Consider the following 21139-nt stretch of genomic DNA (forward strand, 5'->3'; position numbering starts at 1 on the left):
CAAGTGAATAATCTTAGGTCCGATGAATGGATTATAAGCCTTAGCAAAACAAGAAGTGTAAAAGAACCGTCAAATTAAAACTCTAATTAAGCGTAATGGCCGTCATTTGAACACATCGGGCTCATTAGCTTAACGGCTTAATTTGGCGATCTTTCCTCAACCCACGGCCCGATCGAAACAACACCGGTAGTCCCACGCAAAGGTGGGCGCAGATGGTACAAGCACAACATGATACTTGAAAGTACAAACACTATAGGGGGACGAAACGTTAGGTTTTACAACCCGAGTTCAAATATACACATAATTTACAAAAGTTGCATAATTTACAAACTTTACATCCGATGTACTGAAATTCAAATAGACTAGATCCTACATCTACTCTAGCCTTCAAAAGCCCTGACTAACCATGACCGGTCAGACCGGCCCGCGCAAAAACAGAAAGGCTGAACACTCTGCCCACGAGTGTACATCCCGACAAAGCCCTAGTCTAAGGGTCTCGCTCTTCGACCTGCCACCCCTCTGCATCCCGGCGGATGAACTTGACACAATAGGGGCAGAAGTCGACGTCCAGGTGTCCTGTAATAATAAATGTGGCAACAAACCCTGAGTATTCTAATACTCAGCAAGGCTTACCCGACCTGTGGGTATAACTTAGCCCACATATCTAGACATGCAAGGCTCTCTGGCTGGTGGATGTTTTGCAGGAAAGCATCTAAGGTTGAATTCTTACTTTCAATGTTTTAGCCACAAGTTCTATATAGAAAGACTCTCATCTAATGTTGGCATATCCACACAATCATGTTGGAGCATTACAATAATGATTCAAAATAGTTCCATCATTTATCACTAACATCTCTAGTTCATTTCTACGAGGTGACAAAGAGATCAAGACCCTCATAACCGCAAGACACGGCGAATCGATCCGATTTAACCTTGCAAGGTGGACCTAACCAACACGGCACGTATAAGCCCCGTCGGACCACACGCACCAACCCTTCCCCTCCCCGCCTCGAACTACAGGACCGCCCCACCATCATATGGTAAGCCGAGCTCAACATGAGACCACCAAAAGTAATACATGCATCCCCAATTCTCTGTGACTACTCAACTACCCAGGAGGTGAGATGGAGTCCTGTACTTTCGAAGCAAGGCAGTACTAGGCTTACCGGTTTCGACTACCTCCTACTCCCGGCATGCGGTTAGTACAATTCAATCCCCGATCAACACTGCCACAACGACCGGTCCTTAACTGACACAGACGGGACTAAGACACCCAGGAACCCTGTCCTGCTGCCATACCTATGTCTCCTCATCATTTCCCGTCCGGTCTAAATTCTCCTTTTATTCAATATCAAACTCACACTCAAGTACTGGAATATGCATACATCTTATATCTCGCGAGTGCAGGAGACCACTCGTCTTCTACCGGAAACATTAAGCATAGCACTTCTATCGTCCTATACGTACTAGTATATCTCAGGGAATCCTAGGGATCATGCAACTAGGGTTCCAAACACTTCCTGAACTTAATGCACAAGTATTAAAAATATATATAGGTGTCATAACTTAAAATAATAGGATGTGCACCGGGGCTTGCCTTGCGTCTGCTGCTCAACACTGGGGTGAGTTGGGCCTTGGGCCGACTCCCCGCGAACCTCCTCCTGCGGGGCTTGCCCCTGCGGCTCCTGTGGCTCCGCAACCACCTCGTACACGGCTCCCTCGGCGGCAGCGACTACACGTATGCAATGATATGAGAATGTATGCAAAACAATTTGAAACTTTGAAATTAACCCCAGCCTATCATAATTACTATTACCCGAATAACCCAACGCCCATAACTCTGCATAACCCGGAATATCCGGGCTAATATCCGGAGCATCCGGATTCCCAAATCCGGAGTATCCGGGTCTAAACCTGGAGTTTCCGGGACGACATTTCTGGAGAATCCGGGATAATACCCGGAGTATCCGGGTTTGACACAACTTTCGCCCCCAAAACTGAAACTCTGATTTCTAGCGAAACCAACCTTCAAAAATCGAATTCCACCTAGACCCTAGTAGATTGATTCATAAGAAGATGATTGACCGGAGGAAATCGATTCAAACCCCCTAGAACACGGGACTTGCCTAACCCTAGCTCATTTACCTTGGGGGAAAGCTCTTCCTTGCACCAAGGCTTGAACCCAAGCCGTCCAGGGATGGAGCACGCGGGATAGATGATCCACCACCCAAGTGAAGCTCCCGTGGGCCTTGGATCAAGGGTAGAGGGAGGGTTTTGGGTCTCTAGGGTTTGGGGTGAGAGAGAGCACGGGAGAGAGTGAGAGAGAGCACCGGAGAGAGTGAGAGAGAGTTTATAACGTTTGGAAACAGTAAAAGGACCAAAACAAGAGATATAAAGTTCCAGCCCGGAGTATCCGGAATAATATCCGGAGTATCCGGGTAAATCCGAAATTTCCGGATTCATACCCGGAGTATCCGGGTTTCCCCTGGCTCCAGGATTTGAAATCGAGTTTTTAGTCGATTTGCGACTCGACTTGTAACCGAGAGAATTTGGTCACTAGTTAGCTAGTTAAACCCAAGTTTAACACTTGGGTGTTACAATCTTTCCCCCAAAAAGAAATCTCGTCCCGAGATTTAATGGATGTGCTAAATTGAGGAAAATGGAATTTGGTGAGTACCTTGATACATTTGTAACAATTCCGGACATTTAGACTGAACGAAGTCCTTCGTCTCCCAAGTAGCCTCTCGCTCGGAGTGATTACTCCACTGAACCTTATAAAAATTGTTGTTTTGATTCTGAGTAACCCGAGACTTGTAATCAACATTTTTTATTGGTTGCTCCGGATAGACAAGATCGGGCTCTAGTTGCAATTTCTCGATGTCAACCATCTTTTCTGGAACACGGAGGCACTTCCAGAGCTGGGAGACATAGAAAATATTATGAACCGCGGATAAGTGAGCAGGAAGCTCTAGGCGGTATGCCACTGGTCCACACTGCTCACTAATAAGAAAAGGCCCAACATAGCGAGGTGCGAGCTTTCCCTTCACCCCGAATCGTTGAACCCCTTTCATTGGAGATACCCGCAGATAGACATGATCCCCCACTTGAAACAGGATAGATTGACGCTTCTTGTCGGCGTAACTCTTTTGTCGGGATTGGGCAATCTTCAAATTTTCCTAAATAACCCGAACCAGCTCTTCTGCTTCATTTACCATATCGGGCCCAAAGAAAGTTCTCTCCCCAGCTTCTGACCAATTCAATGGTGTTCTGCATTTCCGTCCATATAAGGCCTCAAATGGAGCCATCTTGATGCTTTCTTGATAACTATTGTTATAAGCAAACTCGGCCAATGACAAGCACTCATCCCATTTTTGATTATAGGTGAGCACACATGCTCTAAGCATGTCCTCCAATATTTGATTTATCCTTTCTGTCTGGCCGTCGGTCTGGGGTTGATAAGCCGAACTGTGGAGGAGCTGAGTGCCGAGGGCGGCGTGAAAATGCTCCCAGAACCGGGCAATGAACTGAGCACCCCGATCTGAAATGATTGTCTTTGGAATTCCATGCAGACTCACAATACGATCCAGATATAATTGGGCATATTGCTTTGTCGTATGTGTGGTCTTTACCGGCAGAAAATGTGCGGTCTTGGTAAGACGGTCCACAATAACCCATATCGAATCATACCCCTTGGAGGTTTTGGGTAAGCCGACAATGAAATCCATACTGATGTCCTCCCACTTCCAGGAGGGAATACTCAGGGGCTGCAAAGGGCCGGCTGGTCTCAAGTGGCTTGCCATAACCCTCCGACAGGTGTCACACTCGGACACATATTTCGCGATTTCCCGTTTCATCCTGGTCCACCAGAACCGCTGCCTGAGGTCTTGATACATTTTGTTACTGCCCGGGTGAATGGAATACCTAGAGAGGTGAGCCTCATCAAGAATTTGTTTCCGGAGCTCTAAATCCTTAGGTACCACTAGCCGGTTCTTAAACCATAAAACACCCTCGCCATTTAGCTGAAAACATGCCACACGAGGGTCATTTTCCCTGAGCCTTTGCCTAATCTTTTCCATGCCAATATTATTTCTCTGAGCAGCAATAATTTGATCCCGCAGTGTTGGAGTGAGGGTAATATTGGTAAGTGTACCCTCAGCTACTATAGCCAGATTTAACTTCTCCATCTCTTGGCATAGAGTTGCATGCATAGGTGTTGCTGAGATGCAGTTGCAACTTGCCTTTCTGCTCAATGCATCTGCCACAACATTGGCCTTACCTGGGTGATAATGAATTTCCAGATCATAATCCTTAATCAATTCCAACCACCATCTCTGGCGCAAGTTCAGCTCATTCTGAGTAAAGATATACTTGAGGCTCTTGTGGTCGGAGTATATATGCACAGGATTACCCAGAAGATAATGACGCCAAATCTTTAGTGCATGTACCACTGCTGCTAATTCCAAATCATGAGTGACATAATTCTTTTCGTGTCGCCTAAGTGCTCTGGAAGCATAAGCAATCACCCGCTGATCTTGCATAAGGACGCAGCCGAGGCCCGTACCTGATGCATCACAATAAACATCGAAGGGTCGAGTGATATCTGGCTGAGCCAGAACAGGGGCCGATGTTAAAAGCTTTCTCAAAGTCTGGAAAGCCTGATCACACTGGTTATCCCAAACAAACTTCACCCATTTCTTAAGCAATTCTGTCATGGGCCTAGCAATTTTGGAGAAGTCCGGTACAAACCGGCGATAATATCCTTCTAGCCCAAGAAAACTTCGAATCTCGGGAACAGAGGTAGGAGCTTGCCATTTCAAGACATCCTGAATCTTGCTAGGATCAACAGAGATCCCTTTGTCCGAGATGATGTGGCCCAAGAACTGAACTTCCTTGAGCCAAAAATCACATTTGCTGAATTTGGCATACAGCTTGTGTTCCCGCAGGTGCTGAAGCACAATGCGGAGATGCTCTACGTGCTCTTCTTCATTTTTAGAAAATATAAGAATGTCGTCGATGAAAACCACGACAAACTTATCGAGCTCAGGCATAAACACTGAGTTCATGAGATACATGAAGTGAGCAGGGGCATTGGTTAGCCTGAAAGACATGACCAGGTATTCATAAAGCCCGTATCTGGTGGAGAATGCCGTCTTGGGAATATCCTCAGCTCTAATCTTTATCTGATAATAACCAGAGCGAATGTCAATTTTTGAAAATATCTTGGCCCCGAATAGCTGATCGAATAGAATGTCAATCCGGGGAAGTGGGTATTTATTCTTGATTGTGACGGCATTCAAAAGTCTATAATCCACGCACAACCTGAGACTTTCATCTTTCTTTTTCACAAAGAGTGCAGGACAGCCCCATGGTGACGTGCTAGGATGGATATAGCCTTTATCAAGCAGTTCTTGCAATTGCTTCTTTAGCTCTGCTAGCTCATTGGGTGGCATTCGGTAAGGTCTCCTAGATATCGGTGCCGTACCCGGTTGCAATTCAATGGCAAATTCCACATCACGGTCAGGTGGCATCCCGGGTAAATCCTCCGGAAAAACGTCCGGGTACTCACACACCACCGGTATGTTAGCCAAAGCCTTGCCCTCAGTGTGATTCACAGTGGAAGTGGTTGACTCAAGGTTTCTTAAAGATAAGGTCATGGACCCTTGGTCAGATGGTTTTATGTGCACAGAATGTGCATTAGTGTCTAAAAGAACTCCTTGTTCCTTCATCCAGTTCATGCCGAGTATAATATCCACTCTTTGAGTTGGGAGTACTATAAGATGTGCTATAAATCCTTTTCCTTGTAACAGGAGAGGCACTCGCCTGACAATTTGGTTGGTAATCAATTGGCCCCGGGCGAATGAATATTGTATGGATTTGGCATGTTTTCTATTTTCAATCCGAGCCTAATGGCACACTCCTTGCTAATGAACGTATGAGATGCCCCAGAGTCAAACAATACGGTGACGGGATGATTGTTTACAGAAAACGTACCCGCCATCACTGGAGCTCCCTCAGGGATACCCTCGAGGGTGGTGTAGTGCACTTGCCCCGGCTTGAAATGAGCCACATTCTGCTTCTGGCTCTGCTGACCGGACTGATGGCCCTGCTTTGGTGGCATTGAGCAGTTCCGTGCAAAGTGACCCGGCTGTCCACAGTTGTAACAAGGAAACAAATTGGGGCGCACCCCCGGTTGCTGCACCCAGACCTTCTACTCATTCTGCTGAGGAGCAGGAGGCCTAACTGTCCCCTGAGGCTGTGTATATTGAAAAGGCCGATAACCCCACTGCTACTGTGGCTGGTGCTGAAAGGGGGCTCGCTGTGGGCCCGACTGCACCAAACGAAACCTAGAGGGGGGCTACTCGAAGATCCCGCTGCCGGCGCCTTTCTTTTCTTCTCTGCCTTGTGAGCTAGGTGGGCGTCCTCCTGAATGATAGCCCCATTGACTAGCTCACTGAAAGTGTCAAACTTGACCATCGCCAGGCGATCCTGGAGCTTACTGCTAAGCCCTTGCCGGAAACATGCCTGCTTCTTCTCATCCGTGTCTACATGGTACCCGGTATATTGTGACAAAGTGTTGAAGGCCTGAGAGTACTGTAGGACACTGCTGTTACCCTGTTTCAGGGCCAAGAACTCTGTGAGCTTCCTGCGAATGACCCCTGCAGGGACGTGATGTGCTCTAAAGGTGTTCTTGAACTCCGCCCAGCTGAATCGAGTGCCCGCCGGAAACATAGCCACATGATTGTCCCACCATGTGCGAGCAGGGCCCCTAAGCTGCTGAGCGGCAAATCTTGCCTTGTCTCCATCATTGTACGGGTGCATGGTGAATTTGGACTCTATGGTCCGGAGCCAGCTGTCGGCTTCCAGCGGCTCATCTGCTTTGTGAAATAATGGCGGTTGGGTGCTCAGAAATTGCTCATATCCAGTAATAGGTGGCTGGTGGTGATGCGCAGGATGCGGCGCTCTGCCCTGCGCCACAAGCTCACGGAGGAGTGCCGTCTGCTCATCGCGCCCAGTGAGCATGGCCGCAATGGCCTGAGCCAACTCAGGAGGGTTCGGTGGCACTCCCATTCTGCATTCAACCATGGTTGAATTAGTTCCAAAATTTTGATTACAAAATAATCAACCACGGAAGAAGGCAGAAAGCGCAATTTAAATCAAAAAGCCGGAACTCTTTTTGCAACTAAAATCCGGACTATCCGGATTCTCACCCGGAATATCCGGGTACCCCCACCCGGAATATCCGGAACTATATCCGGAGTATTAGGATATTCATGTCACGTTTACATTGTTCCCACCCACTGAATGCAAGAATCCTTTTAAATCAATGAATGGCATGATGCACAATGCATGATCGTCCTACGGTAACCTCTCAGCCCCAACCCAACAATCTAGCTACAACTCTAACATTAGCTATATAGGGCTATTACGATTAACCCCCACCCACACTAATAAATAACATTTTTCCTTAAGTCGAAGTTATAATTTTAAAGTCGTAAAAACCCCAAAACTAGTCATGTTCGTACCACCCCCAGTGCGTTTCGGCTCTGATACCAGCTGTAAAAGAACCGCCAAATTAAAACTCTAATTAAGTGTAATGGCCATCATTTGAACACATCAGGCTCATTAGCTTAACGGCTTAATTTGGCGATCCTTTCTCAACCCACGGCCCGATCGAAACAACACCGGTAGTCCCACGCGAAGGTGGGCGCAGATGGTACAAGCACAACATGATACTTGAAAGTACAAACACTATAGGGGGACGAAACGTTAGGTTTTACAACCCGAGTTCAAATATACACATAATTTACAAAAGTTGCATAATTTATAAACTTTACATCCGATGTACTGAAATTCAAATAGACTAGATCCTACATCTACTCTAGCCTTCAAAAGCCCTGACTAACCATGACCGGTCAGACCGGCCCGCGCAAAAACAGAAAGGCTGAACACTCTGCCCACGAGTGTACATCCCGACAAAGCCCTAGTCTAAGGGTCTCGCTCCTCGACCTGCCACCCCTCTGCATCCCGGCTGATGAACTTGACACAACAGAGGCAGAAGTCGACGTCCAGGTGTCCTGTAATAATAAATGTGGCAACAAACCCTGAGTATTCTAATACTCAGCAAGGCTTACCCGACCTGTGGGTATAACTTAGCCCACATATCTAGACATGCAAGGCTCTCTGGCTGGTGGATGTTTTGCAGGAAAGCATCTAAGGTTGAATTCTTACTTTCAATGTTTTAGCCACAAGTTCTATATAGAAAGACTCTCATCTAATGGTGGCATATCTACACAATCATGTTGGAGCATTACAATAATGATTCAAAATAGTTCCATCATTTATCACTAACATCTCTAGTTCATTTCTACGAGGTGACAAAGAGATCAAGGCCCTCATAACCGCGAGACACGGCGAATCGATCCGATTTAACCTTACAAGGTGGACCTAACCAACACGACACGTATAAGCCCCGTCGGACCACACGCACCAACCCTTCCCCTCCCCGCCTCGAACTACAGGACCGCCCCACCATCATATGGTCAGCCGAGCTCAACATGAGACCACCAAAAGTAATACATGCATCCCCAATTCTCTGCGACTACTCGACTACCCCAGGAGGTGAGATGGAGTCCTGTACTTTCGAAGCAAGGCAGTACTAGGCTTACCGGTTTCGACTACCTCCTACTCCCGGCATGCGGTTAGTACAATTCAATCCCCGATCAGCACTGCCACAACGACCGGTCCTTAACCGACACAGACGGGACTAAGACACCCAGAAACTCTGTCCTGCTGCCATACCTATGTCTCCTCATCATTTCCCGTCCGGTCTAAATTCTCCTTTTATTCAATATCAAACTCACACTCAAGTACTGGAATATGCATACATCTTATATCTCGCGAGTAACCAGAAATTACTCGACTTCTAAACATCATATATCTCGCGAGTGCAGGAGACCACTCGTCTTCTACCGGAAACATTAAGCATAGCACTTCTATCGTCCTATACGTACTAGTATATCTCAGGGAATCCTAGGGATCATGCAACTAGGGTTCCAAACAATTCCTGAACTTAATGCACAAGTATTAAAAATATATATAGGTGTCATAACTTAAAATAATAGGATGTGCACCGGGGCTTGCCTTGCGTCTGCTGCTCAACACTGGGGTGAGTTGGGCCTTGGCCGACTCCCCACGAACCTCCTCCTGCGGGGCTTGCCCCTGCGGCTCCTGTGGCTCCGCAACCACCTCGTACACGGCTCCCTCGGCGGCAGCGGCTACACGTATGCAATGATATGAGAATGTATGCAAAACAATTTGAAACTTTGAAATTAACCCTAGCCTATCATAATTACTATTACCCGAATAACCCAACGCCCATAACTCTGTATAACCCGAAATATCCGGACTAATATCCGGAGCATCCGGATTCCCAAATCCGGAGTATCCGGGTCTAAACCCGGAGTTTCCGGGACGACATTTCCGGAGAATCCGGGATAATACCTGGAGTATCCGGGTTTGACACAACTTTCGCCCCCAAAACTGAAACTCTGATTTCTAGCGAAACCAACCTTCAAAAATAGAATTCCACCTAGACCCTAGTAGATTGATTCATAAGAAGATGATTGACCGGAGGAAATCAATTCAAACCCCCTAGAACAAGGGACTTGCCTAACCCTAGCTCATTTACCTTGGGGGAAAGCTCTTCCTTGCACCAAGGCTTGAACCCAAGCCGTCTAGGGATGGAGCACGCGGGATAGATGATCCACCACCCAAGTGAAGCTCCCGTGGGCCTTGGATCGAGGGTAGAGGGAGGGTTTTGGGTCTCTAGGGTTTGGGGTGAGAGAGAGCACGGGAGAGAGTGAGAGAGAGCACGGGAGAGAGTGAGAGAGAGTTTATAACGTTTGGAAACAGTAAAAGGACCAAAACAAGAAATATAAAGTTCCAGGCCCGGAGTATCCGGAATAATATCCGGAGTATCCGGGTAAATCCGGAATTTCCGGATTCATACCCGGAGTATCCGGGTTTCCCCTGGCTCCAGGATTTGAAATCGAGTTTTTAGTCGATTTGCGACTTGACTTGTAACCGAGAGAATTTGGTCACTAGTTAGCTAGTTAAACCCAAGTTTAACACTTGGGTGTTACAAGAAGCCTTGAACTCAAAGAAGCCTTGAACTGGACGAGTTTAGCATGAATCAAGATGTCGGATGAACCGACATCATGAAGAATCAATGGGTCGGTGCAACGCAGAATTGTAACGACGACCAAAGCAAAGAAACACAGTAGTATTAGATGAACCAACACATCATTGGATGATCCGGTACTTTTGACAAGAGGCGTGAGTGCAAGTGTAGTTTAATCATCAAGAGAGCATTTCAAGGTTTCGTGGAGAAAATGTAACGTCCCGGAAAATTCACCCAGTTAAATCACGCGCTAAATATAATTTTCGAAGTCTTTCATCGTTGAGCTCAAAAATCTTCTACCCTGAACCCTAATTCCCGGAATCCTTTCTCTGTCCCGCCACCCGATTTCCAAACCCTGACCCATTTCTCTGTGGCCCTCGTTCCGCGCGCGCACGCGACCGCTGCTTGTGGCCGACCGGGGCCGCAATCGCCGCTGGAGCACGATCGCTCTCTCTCTTTCTCTCTTTCTCTTCCTCTCTTTTTTCTTTTTCTTTTTCTTTTCCCTTTTTCCATTTTCTTTTTTCGTTTCTTTTTCTTTCTCCTCCTCCCTTCCTTCTCTCTCCCTCCTCCCTCTCCTCCCGCACGCTCCCGAGCGCCGCTCGGTCAGCGCACGCCCGGCCCCGGCTCCCCAACCTCGCCCTCCCAAGTGCAGCCGCAGCAGCTCGCCGCCGCTCACTCCCCGCGCACGGTACGCGCCTGCGCCCCACACGCGCGCACGCACACGCTCGCCGCGCCGCAGCACACTGAGCCGCACACGCCGCAACGCCGGCTCGCCCGTGCGCGCGTCCGTGCCACGCCGCCCGCCCGCGAGCGCAGCAACCGCCACCAGCTACGCGCCACGCCGACCACCCCTGCTCGACCCATCCCATCATCCTGTGGCCGCCTCGCCGCTCGCGCCGCCTCTCCGCTGTACGCCACTGCCAGACACGTCCCATCCCGCCTCGCCGCTAGCGTCGCTCTGAACGCCATTAATGGCTGCGAGCTGCCCCGCCGGCCACCCGACGCGCTCAACCCTCCCCACCGCCTTTCCTCGGCTATAAAGAGGCCCCCCGAGCTCCACAACCACCACCACGAGCCACGCCGCCCCCGTGCCCCTCCTCTCCGGCCTTGCTGCGCCACCCAGAGCCGCCGTCGCCCGCCCTCGTCGCCCCATCTTCTCGCCACTCCCCAGCTCGAGCCAAGGTAGGGATAGGACCCTCTTGGCCCCTTCTCACTTTCCCCCTTCCCCTTGGCCGCCACCGAGCTCCGCAGCGGCGCCACCACGACCGCCTCCGCTCACCGCCGCCCACCCTCGTGGCTGGGCTGCCTCGGACCACCCCGGCCCAAGCCACGGCCAGGATCGAATCCTCTCTCCTCCCTCTCTCTTTTCCCTCACTCCAGAGCCGCCCTCGCGCCCCGAGCCGCCGGCCCAGGCCGCCGCCGGCGAGCCGCGCCCTCCCTCCCCTGTTCTTCGGTCGGGAGGAAAGAGAGGAGGGCAAATATGCCCAAAACCCCCTCCCCTCTATTCTATTTGTTTAAGAACCCTTCCACTCTTTGGCCTTTTGCAAATTAAGCCCTATCCTTTATTATATTTACAAATAAACCCTCCACTATATAAACTTATTTATAAATAAAACCCTACCCTTTTCCAGAATAACCCAAACATTGCCCAGAATTCTAATCAGGTCCTTTCACTATTTACAAACAGGTCCCTGACTCCTTGTTTAACCCCTAAACCTCTCTGTAACCTATCATTTCATGCGCCAAACAATCTCTGATCGACCTGAAACTTTACCACGCCATTCCTATTATAGTTTTGGCCATGCCATTAGGAAACTGTCTAGAAATATTACTTCTACCCCCATATCTCAATTGTTTCTGATTCAAGCTCAACGATAAAACTTTTATTTCTTTTTCTTGATTGTGTGTTTGTTTGTACGCGTCGTAGACCACGGTGTGATCGAGGGAGAACCCGTCAACAAGCAGTACTGCGAGCAAGCGAACGAGGATCAGTTCCGCGACCCCGAACCCGAAGGACAGTACCTCGAACAGGACTTCCCGGAAGGCTTCGAAGACGGCAAGTTCAATCCCGCCCTTTGATGCATGTTTTGTCCTAGTTTTTATAAACACAACCTATTGGCCTGTTTTATAAAACTGCATTTGTTTGCCTGCTGAAAACATGGTTGGATAGCCACCCCTTGATTTGTTATAATCATTTCTTGACCACCTAGATTAATGTCTGAATGTGTTTGGACGTTAATTGCCGCTAGAACGCTTAGGACCTTAAACACAATACAACTTGTTTTATAAAAGGAAAATGTGTGAGTGTGTGGGAAGGGAAAATGTGGGATTTCGAAAGATGAGTTTAGACGGGATGGATGGCACTTCTGTGTGATTTGCTGAATGGTGTGCTCGTGCCTGTGTGGCAGAGCAAGGAAGGGAGATATCCATCTTGTCACAACTAAGTACTGAGTTGGTGTGTCATCTCACCTAACTCCATTATCGTGCAAACCACTCGACCGTTGTATGGGCAACGGCTTAGCATAAACCCCACTAGTTAGTCTGATAGCCATCAGGAGAGCTGAGAGCAACGGGTGATCAAGGAGAAAGGATTAGCTCTGTGTGACTTATGCCCCGGTTACAACCTCTGTGATAGGTCAATGACCCCTTGGTGGATCCCGTGATGGCTAGTCAGGTCTAGCTAAGGTGGGTAATGGCTTTGTTGGGATCTACACCGACACTACGGTGATCGAGCTGTGGTACCCCGCTTGTGGGTAAAGTTGCACACCTCTGCAGAGTTAAAATCTATTCAAATAGTCGTGCTCACGGTACTGGGCGAGTTACGGTGTGGTCACATAACTAGTGTTTCTTCTGGGAATGGATGGGTTGGCGTGAGTTGTTTGGGTAAAGTGTCCGGCAGTTGTGCCATGTGCTACGGCGGATGAGGAGTCCGATAGCAACTTAAAACTTAGATCCTGTGTGGATCAACACTACGTGTTACTTGGTACAAGAAAACTTGTTTTGAAAATCCTTTCTTTTAAATGAACCCCTGCATCAAAATTTGCTTTCCGCAAATAAAACCCTAGCCTCATCCTTGATTTACCCTATGCATTATATTCTGTTTATACCCCCTCCGTGGGTGTGGTTGGACTTGCTGAGTACGTTTGTACTCACCCCATTCTTAATTTTTACAGAGGAAGATCCAGACTTCGTCCCAGAAAGACGTTGAGTAGAGGTTCCGTCCTGCACCCAACCTTGCCTGTGGATAGGGTCACCCGTAGGAAGTTCCGTATGGCGCAAGACTCTGATGACCCCCTTTTCGTAGTTAATATCATCGTGTGGGTGTTGGTTGTTATCCTCGTGATAGTGGCGCTTCACTGCCCACTTTCGCGTAGAGTTGTACGGTGATGTAGCATCTGATGTAATAAAAGTGTTATCAGCCTCCTGGGACTGATATTGTATCACTTTTAAGTCTTCTCTCATGAGGGGACGCTTCAGAAAACTCTTTAGCACCTCTGACGGTTCATCAGATGAAGATGTTGGTGCAATGACGCAAGCAAAAGATGGCGTGGCGGAAAGGGGCCAACGGCTATGTAGCTGAAAAGAGGGTGCCAGATGATCCGCACCCACCTAAACAGAGTGTCGGTCTTCTAAATTATTTTCCTGGCCATTAGAGCAAGGGTTCTTTGGAGTTGTTGAACTATTTATACCCCCCTTAACACATCCATTTGAGGTTGATAGAGTCTAGAGGAAGCTTATACACTGAAGTAGACATCCAAGCCAAACCATAGTGCTTAGTGATCACATTCAAAGGTTTTAGCACATGCTTTGAGAGTGTTAGTGCTAGGTTTGGCCTAGAGAGAGTTAGAGAGCAAGGTGTTGCTTCTTTGTGTTTGGTTCTAGAGTGAATCACCATTTTAATCTTAGTGTACTGGCCCCTTGGAGTCTTGGTGGCTCGCTGGCAAGTCATCGACCCTCCATCTTGGTGTGGAGCGTTAACGACAACTTTGTTTGGGGATGAGGAGACCCCTCTTTCATGAGAAGCTCCGTAGTGAAAACCGTGTGAAGGTGACCGGTGCAAGAGGTGGTGAGCATTGCCTTAGTGGTATGGTCCTCATCTATTTGGCATGAGTCTTAGTGGCGAGATCAAGCTCTTGACTAGAAAGAGACTTGGTGACTGGGAGCATATCATCGGTAGAGCTTCAACGTGGATTGGGAGTGGTTTTAGCCCACAGATACCATAGGAAACAATGGACATGCCGAGTTTGCATTTTGATTCCAAATTTCATACTTGCAATTTTTGTGCTTTTACTTTTTAGAGTAGCTCCAAGATAGGATTGGCTATAGGTTGCAAACTCTTGTTTGCGTTGAGTTAGAACACTAGAGAATCTTAGTTGCACATCTAGATATCATGTTCTAGTTCAAGTTTTGTGCAAATTAGATGAAGACCATAGGTTTATTTTTTAAGATGCCTAATTCATCTCTCACTCTCTTATGCTACGAGCACAGATTCTTTTCGAATTTCGACCAACAACCATCGACTCTAAAGGTGATAATTACATGATGAGATGCAGTAGTGGATCTACATAGGGCCAGGGGGCTCCTACTGGCTGCCACCTCTATTAGAATAAGGGGAGCTAAATGATGAGAAAGTGGAAGGAGAAGAAGAGAAGAGGAAGGAGGCAAGAGAAAAGGAAGAAGAATGCTTCAGTCTCCTATGGGCTGTGAGCTGGATCCGCCCCTGTTAAGATGATAATACATGCAATGGTTATGTTTTATGATGAAACCACAAAACAAGTGTTGATGTACTATGTGAGTTATTTCCTATTTATCGCATCTAATTATCCATGGTAGAGAGTACATCATATCTGACACATTTGTCCCTTGCTTACCGAAACGCTAAATAATGGCTGCCTATTATTTATCCAATGGTTGAGTAAAATAGGCAAATAGCCATTTAAACGGGCTAAACGACCTATTACAATCTGTAGCATTTGAATGGCCATTTAGACCGACATTGTGTTTTCATTTTTCAAAACATTAGTAGCTCAGTGAATTGGCGGCCTAATATTTCCATTTCACTGTTCGGCAGCAACGCCGCATATGCGACGTCCTAGCGTCTCCGCGCAATCCGTCTTTCCTCCCCCGTGACACATGCTGGAAGACGAACTCGCGGTGGAAGCTGCCACTGGCATCCACATCGTCGTCCAAAGTCTCCGTGGAAGTCTTTCCGGTTCCAGCCACTTCGCAGTTACTTTCACCGGAAAACCAACAAGCCAAGACTGTGAAAACCACTGTGGAAAGTGACGGTCAGCATCGACCATGGCGACCAATGGAGCCAGGCGTCGCCCTGCCCCCTCTTAAGCAGGCAGTTCCAGGCACTAACCAGGTGTCTTCGACGAAGACGTCCTCCGCCGCGCGCCTCCGTCACCGGCGGTGACGACGACCTTGACGCTGCCAATGCGCGCGAGGACAGTGGTAAAAATCTGTCCACGGTGACCGGTGACCGCTCATGTTTTCCTTTTCACCTCCTCTTGCTGGCATTCACTCGCTCCACAGTTCATTCCAAGCAGAGACAGCGCGTTCTGAAGACGTTGCCGGTAACAACCAACACCTGCTTTTACTACAGAAAGGGACTGGGATTTGGGGGAGAACAGTCCTCTCTCTCCTTATCAGCTGCCAATTAACCTTCAAGAAATGCTCATGCAGTCATGTCCATTGGCAATGTTCAGAAATGTTATCCATCGACCATTGCCACAGAAGTTCATCCGATTCAGATCACATATATACATTCAGTCATCGACGAACAAAGAATGGATGGAGCACTAGCTCCTGACTATCCAGCAAAATAAAGCGTCAAACTAAATGTCATCGGGGTCACGAGCATTTTCGGTTACAAGAGCACACCTGAAAAAGCTTAAACAACTATCCTCGTTCCTATGGCATATATGTCATCCATCACAATAAAAGTACGCATTTTCTACTTTTCTGAAACGCTTTATACGCATTGATTACTTGACTTCACATAGTGAAGATTTAAGGAGGCCCCGTGTTATGTACTACAAACCTTTTCTATGGCATATATGTCATCCATCACAATAAAAGTACTGTACACTTTTATTCACAATGACATATACATCAGGGAGATGTGTGCTTTACGATAAACACTAATCACAAGTTCTTGCTCAACCCAGCTGGTTGCCTAGTTCTATCAAGTTTTTATTCGAGAGATTGATGATCGAGTCGGCAATTACTCGAGCACTTGACTTCATGTAGCCTCCTGATAACACCGCAAAATGGTTATTGTGCACAGGAATATGGCATTAGCAGATTTGCAACTAGTAGGACAAACTACAAAATGAGGCAGAAGTATTTCACCTGATGTCAGCATGAGGAGTGGAATGTTTTGATCTTTCGCGAATCTAAACACCTTTTCATCTCTGGCAACCACACCCTCAGGACTTATCTGCAGAACATATCAAATTCAGCAGCTTTACGCCAATTTATGCACGGTAAGGAAGCAAAATAAGATTGTTTGTGTTGCAATGTTTCCAGTATTTCTGCTTGCAAGAATGATAAAACCTAGGTTTTTTTTTCTCGAATATGCAGGAGAGCTGCATATCATTGCATTAAGAAGAGGAAAAGGCCAAAATAGCCAAGTTACACAAACCACCACACACCCAAGACACACGCCACCACCCCAGCCCCTGGGGGGTTCACAGTTTGAAAAAAAAGTAACGTGCCGATAAACAAAACTATCACCACCATGACCCACTAAGATGTCGCTATATCAGGCTCCTAGTCAGGGAGCACGACTGCGAGCACAAATGAAATATGATTTCTGCATATCTTTTGGAGGAAACAAGAGGGGCTCGCCCTACTGGCTTTATATTAAGAAAAGAAAGAGGAGACTGTACAGAAAAGAGAAAGCAAAGATTACAAGAAAGAGTGTATCCATTCAAAAAAATTCCTGCTATTGCAGAATTACATTGGAGGTTCCTTCGGTGGCTTGTGCTTGTGAATATAAGAGTTTATAGAAGAAAAGTACCTCCAATTTGCCCAATGGATCACCATCCAGGATGTCTGTTCCAGCATTGTAAACAATCAATTGGGGCTGAAATCTACTTTTGGATACCTGTAAACAATATGTTCCAAGAGGAACTGTGAATAACAAGTTTGTTAAAAACAAGCATAACATAAACAATAATGAATTATTCTAGGTTCAACAAGTCTAGAAAAATATGGAGAAAGAAAAATGTAGTTCCAATATCACTGCATTGCCATTACACAGAAGAGTGCATCCCAGATGTAGTGTGCATGATAATTTCTTAGAAGGTAATAGAAGATACTATTTATGTTCACTCAACGTATGTAGAAGGAACCACATTTTACACTGTTTCAAGCCTCTTGCTTAGTTGAACATATATAGCATCATCAATAGATGCACTTAAACAAAATCACAAGTTAAAGTGATACAATAAAATCACTCCATGCTCACATTGAAACTTGGGATTTATACCATGCAAAAGATGACACTTCAAAGTATTATCTAGTACCCAGTATAAATATTTCTTTTTACGACCAATTTTGCAGGTATGTAATGTACCTCAAGGGCATTGTCAAGTAGCTCCAAGTATTCATCTGTTTTTGTCCCGCTCTATAATGCACAATCACTTAATGAGAAATTCAACTCAAAGTTGAAATACATGGCAGGTTGCAAGATGATACTTACAACTAATTCAACTTTTTGATCGATGTATTGCTTAGCAGTGAAATCCTGAAATGGATCAAAGTAAGTTTACAAAGAAACAAAGAATCAGGAACATATCTGGTATCAAACAAGATGGAATGACAAATACAAAGTAATGTGTTGTCTATAACAAAAAAACTCGACCCGCGAGGGGCAAGCTGCCCCCCGGGCATTAATGTAAGAAGAAGGACCTCTCACGCAGGCCGAGAAAACCCCCGAACCCCTGCCCCACCCTTACACAGGGGCGCCGTAACCCATACCGTAACCCGTGTGAGAGCGGGCCGGGGTGAGCCGGGACCTATTTCCATGTGCTTTGGCGTGTAGGCAGGCGAGAGGATTTTTTTAACCTCAGCCCGAAATTCGCTCCCACCAGGAGTCGAACCCAGGACCTAAGGAGTGCTACTGAGGCCACCTAACCAATCCGGCTAGGCACCCTTTCGCGTGTTGTCTATAACACATTAATGTGAAGAGTTGCCAATGGTAGTATAAGACAGTCAGAATTCATTGCAGTATAGGATGGCACTGGTGTTTTTCAGTTTCGATTTGTGAACAATTGCATCATCTAAATGGATGAACAATATAGTTTGTTCCAAAAGATGATCATGCATTTAGGGTTTCACACTAAAATTGTGTTCAAGTGACAAGAAAGTTACATAAGTAATCTCTACATCACTGTATTTCATAATGGTAATATATAAGAGTAAGACCGCCAATAATAAAAGAAAATAATAGTTTGATATACTACAGGTGTCTAAGGAGTGCTCAAGATGAAGACTCTTACGAAGGGATAAATTCCAGCATTGTACATGTCCAAAATGTAAACCCTTCCTGTGAGTGATAAGTGATAAGCTGGTATCATACTGACAAATATAATGAGCCGAAAATCCACAGATAATTAAAAGTATGTACCATCATTGGCAAAATCTTTTTCATGCCCATTTCCTTGGTGGGCATCCAGGTCTATGATCAATACACTGCAGATGTTTGAAAGGGAAGTTCAGTTTGTTCTGTATAGCTAAGTGCACACCCTTGCATTTGACTGCAAGCAAATATAAATTGCATAACCACCAACTGCCTGGAGGATGCCTTCAAGCATTGCACTATTCTAGAATGAAAGATGGATTAACATCGTGGAACGGATTACTATTTTAGACATTCACGTGGTCCCCAACATAACACAACTTTGATTACTAATTTTACTACCATGGATTGACAAACCATTACCAAAATTGTATGATTACGAAACTACCTTTGGAAAATTCTACTTATACCATATATAGATGTTCAAATTGATTATTTGTTGACCGCATGTAACCCAAAATGACACTCTTGTGTTACTGCAGGGAGTATATGCACAATGTGCAGTCATTCACATGTGGTGTTGGTCCTTTAAGTTGGTTGTCGAGCTGAGTGGGTTTGCTGTGCCAAGGTACATGCCACAGAGTGTGTAGTGTGGCCCTGTAACTTTGCACTTTGAGGACCCTCTCGCAGTGTCACTGTTAACTGTTAACTTTGCTAATCTTAGTGAAACACATACTAAGGCACATACTTGAAAATGTGCAGTCAAGCATACAATGAGGGACCCACAGTCTGACAAACTAAGGAAGACAAAAGTTATATAGCTACAGTTCTTCCGTGAAGGGTTTATTACCTTGAAATGTTTAGACGGACAAAAGCAAACTGGATGCAGAGAGAGATGTCAGCATACGCACAAAATCCACCCCCTTCCTCTGCCGAACAATGGTGAAATCCTCCACCAACATTAATGGACCATCCTCTCTCGAGTGCAAGTTTGGCTGACAAAATTGACCCACCCACCTGTGGAGAGAGGAAAACAATTTATTACACTCCCCTCATACTCAAATTATGCATCTTGCCTTTACAAATAATCTAGAAGAAAGCACAAATTCACAATGCATCACCTGCTTACGGAACGGGTATAGTAGCTTTTTATGCACCATCCAGTTAGGGACAAGCGACACAGGAGGGACCTAAGACATCAAACATCCGTCAGTCACTAGCCAACCGCAAAACATAATTCGCCACCAATCAGGCCAATTCCTCTTCTTATAAAAAAATCACTACCTCTACAATGCAGGCAACTCTGTAGCTGCTTTTGAGGCTGTTCAGATACGCCTCTGTGTGCACCTGGTTAAACAAAGCCGTGCAAGGGGCTCAGAAGTCGGAACAAATGCAGTATGAAGCCAGAACCGGGTGAAACAAAGATTCTTGATGTATCCGGCCTACCACTAGCAAATCCTCCTTGCAGGCTTCCAATGGCTCCACGAGCTTTTTCTTCTCCAGGTGCCCTTCCCTGGTGAGGTACCTGCAGATGCGGCCCCATTTAGCGGAGTCAAACGGGTGCCTGCACAAGAGGTTGCACGAACGCACGCACTGTCAATCGTCAGACACATCTGAATGCGGATGCGTGTTTCGGCATAGGTGGCGGGCGGGCGGGCGGGCGGGAACGGGGCTCACAGCTTCTCGAGCCCGAGGAAGGAGATGTCGTAGGCCGGCGAGTAGACCACCGGCGCCTGCAAGGAAACAATGCGATTGAGACACGGGAAGGCCGCCCGCTGCGCGATTCCTGGAAGGTGGGGGTGAGAAAAGGGGTGCCCGCGACCCACCTTGGAGGAGGGCACGTCGAGGTAGAGCTTGCTGGAGAGGATGCGTTTCTGGCGCAGGGGCTCCCCGGCCGGGGCCGGCGCCGGCGAGGAGGAGGAGGAGGCCATCCGCCGCCAGCGGCAGAGGGAGGCGGGGAACCGTGTGGGGTGGGCGAGGAGCCGAATCGTCGCGGCGCGCGGCCTACGCCTCCCGCCGGGGAATCTTGCCGCGGCTCTGGCGCGCGCGTGACGCGGGAGAGAGAGGAACAGCGGTTGCGGTGCCGGGGAGTCCCGTCGGGAGGATTCGGTGCTGACGTCACTGCACCATTTCCGGTCTTCACCGATTAACTGTGCAATATTTTTCATCCAAGCCCCTCTCTAATTTGCATTCTTTTTTATATGACACCGTTGACTTTTTACTTCAAATTTGACCAATATTATTTAATTAATTAGTTAGTTAAATGAAGTGAAATGAGTACATTTACGTCTATTATCAAAAGTCTCTTGAATCTAACTTGAAGATTTAGCTATTTGCATAAATACTTGTAGAAAAGACGAATAGTCAAACGAAGAGAAAAATCTATTTAAGAATGGAAGGAGTACTAAATGTTTCTTTCTCTAAATACC

General features: G+C 46.8%; 1 protein-coding gene across 1 annotated transcript; it reads right to left on the reverse strand.

Moving 5' to 3' along the window:
- Nucleotides 1-16143: 16143 nt before the first annotated feature.
- On the reverse strand, nucleotides 16144-20897 carry LOC120670634 (histone deacetylase 2-like). Its single transcript, XM_039950779.1, has 13 exons — nucleotides 20537-20897; nucleotides 20388-20443; nucleotides 20157-20274; nucleotides 19995-20057; nucleotides 19832-19900; nucleotides 19561-19727; nucleotides 18819-18883; nucleotides 18691-18737; nucleotides 17892-17936; nucleotides 17766-17816; nucleotides 17208-17294; nucleotides 16538-16625; nucleotides 16144-16439 (listed from the first exon to the last, which is right to left on the reverse strand). Exons 1-13 carry the CDS (start codon nucleotides 20876-20878, stop codon nucleotides 16345-16347), a joined length of 1293 nt encoding a protein of 430 aa, XP_039806713.1. The 5' UTR covers nucleotides 20879-20897; the 3' UTR covers nucleotides 16144-16344.
- Between the last annotated feature and the right edge of the window lie 242 nt (nucleotides 20898-21139).

Source organism: Panicum virgatum, chromosome 4N (assembly GCF_016808335.1).
Source record: "Panicum virgatum strain AP13 chromosome 4N, P.virgatum_v5, whole genome shotgun sequence".
In the NCBI taxonomy this organism is placed as follows: domain Eukaryota; kingdom Viridiplantae; phylum Streptophyta; class Magnoliopsida; order Poales; family Poaceae; genus Panicum; species Panicum virgatum.

Bases quoted from the DNA above. Each gene is read 5' to 3' on its own strand.
- LOC120670634 (XM_039950779.1), bottom strand. From the start codon at position 20,878: ATGAAAAATATTGCACAGTTAATCGGTGAAGACCGGAAATGGTGCAGT. The intron at 18,884-19,560 runs GTAATAAACCCT...AAACATCTGCAG, and splicing joins GTCCGTCTAAACATTTCAAG to TGTATTGATCATAGACCTGG. The intron at 16,440-16,537 runs GTGAAATACTTC...CGGTGTTATCAG, and splicing joins ACTCCTCATGCTGACATCAG to GAGGCTACATGAAGTCAAGT.